The sequence below is a fragment of the Lathyrus oleraceus genome, chromosome 1 (assembly GCF_024323335.1).
Source record: "Lathyrus oleraceus cultivar Zhongwan6 chromosome 1, CAAS_Psat_ZW6_1.0, whole genome shotgun sequence".
Classification (NCBI taxonomy): domain Eukaryota; kingdom Viridiplantae; phylum Streptophyta; class Magnoliopsida; order Fabales; family Fabaceae; genus Lathyrus; species Lathyrus oleraceus.
The window spans coordinates 450,017,180-450,022,630 of record NC_066579.1 but is presented as its reverse complement, the minus strand read 5'-3'; the positions used below and the strand labels follow the sequence as shown (position 1 = coordinate 450,022,630).

The window sequence follows — 5,451 nt, the reverse complement described above, 5'->3', positions numbered from 1 at the left end:
AAAGCATCCTGAAACCACTCCTGATTCAGTTGAGGCAAGTCAGTAATCTTCTGCACATGGTTAATAAACTTAAGCGAACCACAGTCCTGCAGAAAAATAAATTTAAAACATAATTAAAAAAAACGAATCCAACTAATCTTACCTCTCCATCCCATATATGTCTTGCAATATGGTCCAAATACAGAGGCAACAATGACAACTCTATAGGGCCTCTTCCAAATGCTTGAGGTGGCACTGGCTCATCAGCTCCATCAGCCTCACCATCTGGAAGTGGCGTTAGCTCAGCAAGCTCAACAATCGGAGGTGGCAGTGGTGCATCAAGTACAATCGATGACTCGGGTACCTTTGGCACATTTGAAATCAGTCACCTGCGGAAAGATGAAGGGAGTGGTGCGTCGGTAGGTGAAACCCGTAGAAGACGAAGATGGGAAACATAAGCCCCATAAGTAGATGCCTCAACATGGCTAGAGTGAACATGAGCCTCTGAAACTTGACTATTCTCCCCGTGTACTAATGTTTGTTGTGCAATCTTCCAGTGTCGCGGTTTATCGTGTCTATCAACCATAATGCATGTAAGTAAACCAGAAAATTAGTACAAGCAACACTACAAGCAAGAAAGTAAAAAAAATAGACTGATGATTTTTAGAGATGCATCTTCGATTACTGTGAAACTAAACATTGAAAAATTCTGGAGATGCATCTTCAGAATTTTCTACAACTCTCCAAGTCTATCAATGACGACAATGCAGACATACAAACCCCAAAAATAATGGTTTGATTGTTATTTTCAACCAACAAACATGTTTTACAGTATGTATAAACTACTATTCATGCAAGTCCTACTCATTTCTTACCAAAATCATCATTTTCTATTCATTTACGCAAAAGTTTAAAAAACTTATCAAAACATTAAAAACTTACAAATTTAGACTTTACTTTAGTGTTGAATGATGTCTCTGATGTACTTGATGTTGATTGAAGATCCTTTGAGATTGGTTGTTTGATTTTGGACTTGATTGATGATTTTTTTTAGAGAATTTGAGAAAGTTTAGAGTTTTTTTAGAAATGAGGAGAAAGAAGGGTTCTGACCCGATTTAAGGTCCAATACCATTTGAAGATGCATCTTCGAAATAAGTTTGAAGATGCATCTCTAGAGTATTTTAACGTTAAGTCAAAATTCTATATAATCATAGTGCGTCCGAAGATGCATCTTCGAAAACCGATGGCATTTTTGTATTTTGACATGGTACCTAACTAATATATAGAATGATTAAGAAATTTCCAAAATAAAAATATTTAATAAAAAAAGCCCAAGTAAAAAGCCCTTAAAAGCCCATTAACATCCATGGGTCTGATAAAAAACATGATAGAAATCGAAAATCAATCAAAATCGAAAATCTGAAAGTTGAAGATCTCAAACCCTAACAATCTTTGTGTGAAATTGGTGATTGGGGAAAGAAATGCCTCAGAGACATTCGAAGAATAACAACGATCTCGCGTTCTTCACCTACGATGAGAAGCGGAAGCTTGGTTATGGAACGCAGAAGGAGAGGTTGGGGAAGGATTCAATCAAACCCTTCGATGCTTGCTCTCTCTGTCTCAAATCGTTAATTGATCCTATGAGCTGCCAAAAAGGTCATCTTTTCTGTAAAGAGTGTATTCTTGAGTGCTTGTTGTCTCAGAAGAAAGATATTCAAAGGTACTTTCAAGTTTTTTCTTCTGTTCAATAAATTTGAATGTTTGATTTTTGTGTAGTTTGAAATATGTGTGCTATATAGTGATTTCAAAACGCATCTGTGGTATTGGCCAGACAATTTATTGGAGCTCAAATCTCCATTATTGTCATGGTAGAAGGAAAATATGGCAGCATAGATATCTGCTGCTAGAAAAACCTTCCTCAAACTGCTCGAAACCTGAACATGGAAAGGAGGAAAGTAAGATTCACAAATAGTGCTGGACTGGTGTGATAGAATTATAATTTAGTCTAACTCATTCCTACAATATAAACCATTAGTGGGTTTTATTTTTAACCAATTTAGGACTTGGCTTTTCCCAATACACCCCTCATGTCCCACACTATTGGACTCGGTGTGTGTATATAAACGGTGGGTGGCCCATATTATGGGTATGTGGGACTTGTTTTCAATACACTTCCTTGCGCCCATCACTATTGGGCTTGGTGCGCATATAAACAGTGGATGGCCCGAATCGGTAGGCAGTGATACCATTATTGAATTAGACTTTATCCTAACTCATCCCTACAAAACCGGCTTGTAAGGTGAGGGGTGTCACTCTATATGATGGGTGATACTCCCAAAACACTGTCCAAGAGTATGTTGAGCTTTAATAAGGCAACTTCTATCTCTTGATTTCATATTAATCTAGGACCGATCGGTGTTTTTAATTTAAAAGTCAAGTTTATTCCTCTGCCTTCTTAGAACTGTTGAACGTACTCAGTGTCACATGCCCTACGTTCAACTGTTTTAAGGAAGCAATGTAAAGAAGGTCGAGGGATAAGCTTGACTTTTAAGTCAAAAACACCGACCGATCCTAGATTAAAAACACTGACACACAATCCAGTGTCCTACCTATAGGCCACAGGCCAATGATAAAAGCGTGAAGGATATCCTGTGCTGCTAGACACTTATTTTTGTAAGTCAGGAGACGAGCATACAAAATAGTTGCTGATGGAACCCCCTTTCAAACAGAACACAAATAATTTTTTGAATAATTGAATTGGTATATTTTGATCTACCGTCTTTAAATTGAGTTAGCGGTTTTAAATGCGTCTAGTGCAGCTCCCATGTCGGTGGTCAAAGTTAAAGATTCTCTCTCAATATAAAATAAGCCCATGCATCACGAGGATCAACATTTGTTGCTTTTCTAATAAGTTCCTCACCCTTTTCGGTCTGACCAAACTGAGCATACATGTAGCCAAGCATTTGCAGTATCGGGTACATCATCAAGATCCTTCTGAAAGTTTGAGAGTACACTCCATAAATCTTCCAACTTCATTTGTAGTTGTCACACTCCATTTATGCCCTTACTTTGCCTTAGAGCTTCAAACACACTAAATTTTGAATAAGATGATACAGCATATGTAATAAGCGTCCTCCCGTTCTCTGCTGTAACATTTTACTTCTCCCAACCTTGATGCATTCTTCCAGCTCCTTCTTGCATGCCCATTCTGTCTTACCACAACCAGATCGTTTCTGACAAGTTTATTTCCTTGGAATATGAATTTTGTTTTTTGCACCCAAATCACAGGGGTTGTGCCCCAGTATTTGTATATGCTGATTTCTCTTGAGCTGTTCACTTCATTGAGCCCAAAGAAGTTGGCTGCAGAAGTGATAAGAGAATTTTTGCATGTATTCCTTCAATCCTTTGGGCTGGCGCTTGGCCTATTCAAGCCAAAATAGAGGCTAATTGAAGAACCACTTTTTTAGTTTTCCTGTATTAATCTCCTTACCAAAGCCTGCCACGGCTCAATCTTTAGTTCAAAAAACAAGCCTATTTTGCAAAGTTTTCACGCGGTGCTTCCTTCCTCTTCTTTTAGAATTGATCAGGATCCGATCCATATCTGGCCTTCCTCTGAATCAGATAGTTAAGACCAAAAATATTTTAACTGTTTCCTGTGAAGGACATAGCTGTTGTGTACACTCCCGTGACAACACAGTTGGCAAGGACATGCAAAATTCCACATTACGATTAGCATGTGGTGGCTCTTAGGGTGGGTGGTAGTGAATAGGTAATTGATCGAGTCCAGTTACTCGAGAGAGACACTCATTGTTGTGCTAAACGTTGTTTGCTCTGCTGGTTATGTCACACTATCAAGCACATGTGGGTTTGCAGCCGGTGGGAGCATGGTCAAACTACCTTTGACTTGGATCGCCATTGTTGCCTTGGGAATTCCTGATCTGACAGTTTCAATGACAGATAAAGCATGGTTTGAATCCTTTGTGACCAAGAACTGGTCCTGTCACCATCGCGCGTTGACTTTTCAACGATTTTTGTCATTGTTATCAAGACTTATTGGCTGCTCCATTTTTTCTTCACGAACATTCTTTGTTCCTTCATTTTCTCAACTGAATGTACGAAGAAATCAATGGATGATTCCATCTCTCGTCAGTCTTTTTGTTCTATTGTAGTAAGTCCCTCAAAAGTCCAGGTACCATAACTGGACCAGTTTTTATGAGCTTTTCAATTGGCTTTGTTTGATTTAACTTTCCATTTGATTTAACTTCCTCAAATTTTGACATAAATTTTGACACTTTGGCTAATTTTCTTATTCCTTAAATAGATTAGGTGCTCTATTAGCTGCTGCCATTATTTAATTTTTGCAAATTTTCTGTATGATAGACTAAATGAATTTACTAGTTCTATCCAGAAAATCCAGTAGATTGTGATAGCTGGTATTCCGTAATTCAGAACATTTAAATATATGTTGTTCTTATGCATGTTATATTTTCTTGCTATGGATACTACCAGAATTATGCTGTGAACATTAACAATGTTGTTTTTTATATTTCCATTTGCAATAAAATAGGAGGCTTGTGGCACATTCTGCTCAGCAGAAGCAAGAAAAAGAAGAGGAAGAAGAGAAATTAACGTTGCAGAAGGCTAAAGAGCTTGATGCATTTGATCAGCAGAATCACGGTGCTGTACCACAATACAGTGATAGAAGCTATAACCGTGATAAGAATGGTTTTCATGGAGCAAACAGTGTAAAGGTCACTTCCTATGAGGAGGAAGCTCTTAGGACAATGAAGGCATTTTGGCTACCTTCCGCTACACCAGAAGCTTCTGTTAAAGTAGACGCTCCCTCTACAACTACTATCTGTCCAGAAGGCAAGGAGAATCTGAAGTTAAAAACACTTTTCCCTGTCCAGTTCACCGAAGATACTAGTGAGCAGAAAAAACCCAACGCCCTTGATAGGAGCTACGTTTGTCCTAGCTGCAAAACCACTCTCACCAACACAATGTCACTTGTAGCCCTCAGTTCATGCGGGCATGTTTTTTGCAAAAAATGTTCCGACAGATTTATGGCTGTCGACAAGGTTTGTCTTGTTTGCAACAAGGCGTGTAAAGAGAGACATCTGGTGAATTTGAAGAGGGGAGGTACAGGTTTTGCGGGTCACGACGATAATCTTGAAGCCAAAGATTTCAAGCATTTGGGAAGCGGGTCTGGTTTGGGGCTGGTTAGACCTGCGATGAAAACTTAAATCTGTATTGGTTAGAGTGTTGTGGAGGATGATATACTTAATTCAAAAGAAGAAATCTGCGTGTTAAACTTCTCTTTATTGTTTAGTGATGTATTTGACTAGTTGTATTTTATATTTGGTTAGCTCAAATCACAGTCTGGTAGATTGAAAAACCAGCTTGTTCTGTTAGATGTAGTGGATCCAATTTCAGGTATATTAATTCAACAGTGACAATGATAGTTGAAGGCGA

At 38.4% G+C, this 5,451-nt stretch overlaps 1 protein-coding gene across 1 annotated transcript; it reads left to right on the top strand.

Moving 5' to 3' along the window:
* The first annotated feature begins 1,355 nt into the window (after nt 1–1,355).
* Nucleotides 1,356–5,451, top strand: LOC127083036 (E3 ubiquitin-protein ligase CSU1). Its single transcript, XM_051023267.1, has 2 exons — nt 1,356–1,699; nt 4,547–5,451. Exons 1-2 carry the CDS (start codon nt 1,461–1,463, stop codon nt 5,220–5,222), a joined length of 915 nt encoding a protein of 304 aa, XP_050879224.1. The 5' UTR covers nt 1,356–1,460; the 3' UTR covers nt 5,223–5,451.

Coding starts and splice junctions, on each gene's coding strand:
- LOC127083036 (XM_051023267.1), top strand. CDS start 1,461: ATGCCTCAGAGACATTCGAAGAATAACAACGATCTCGCGTTCTTCACC. Junction 1,700..4,546: donor CAGAAGAAAGATATTCAAAG/GTACTTTCAAGT, acceptor GCAATAAAATAG/GAGGCTTGTGGCACATTCTG.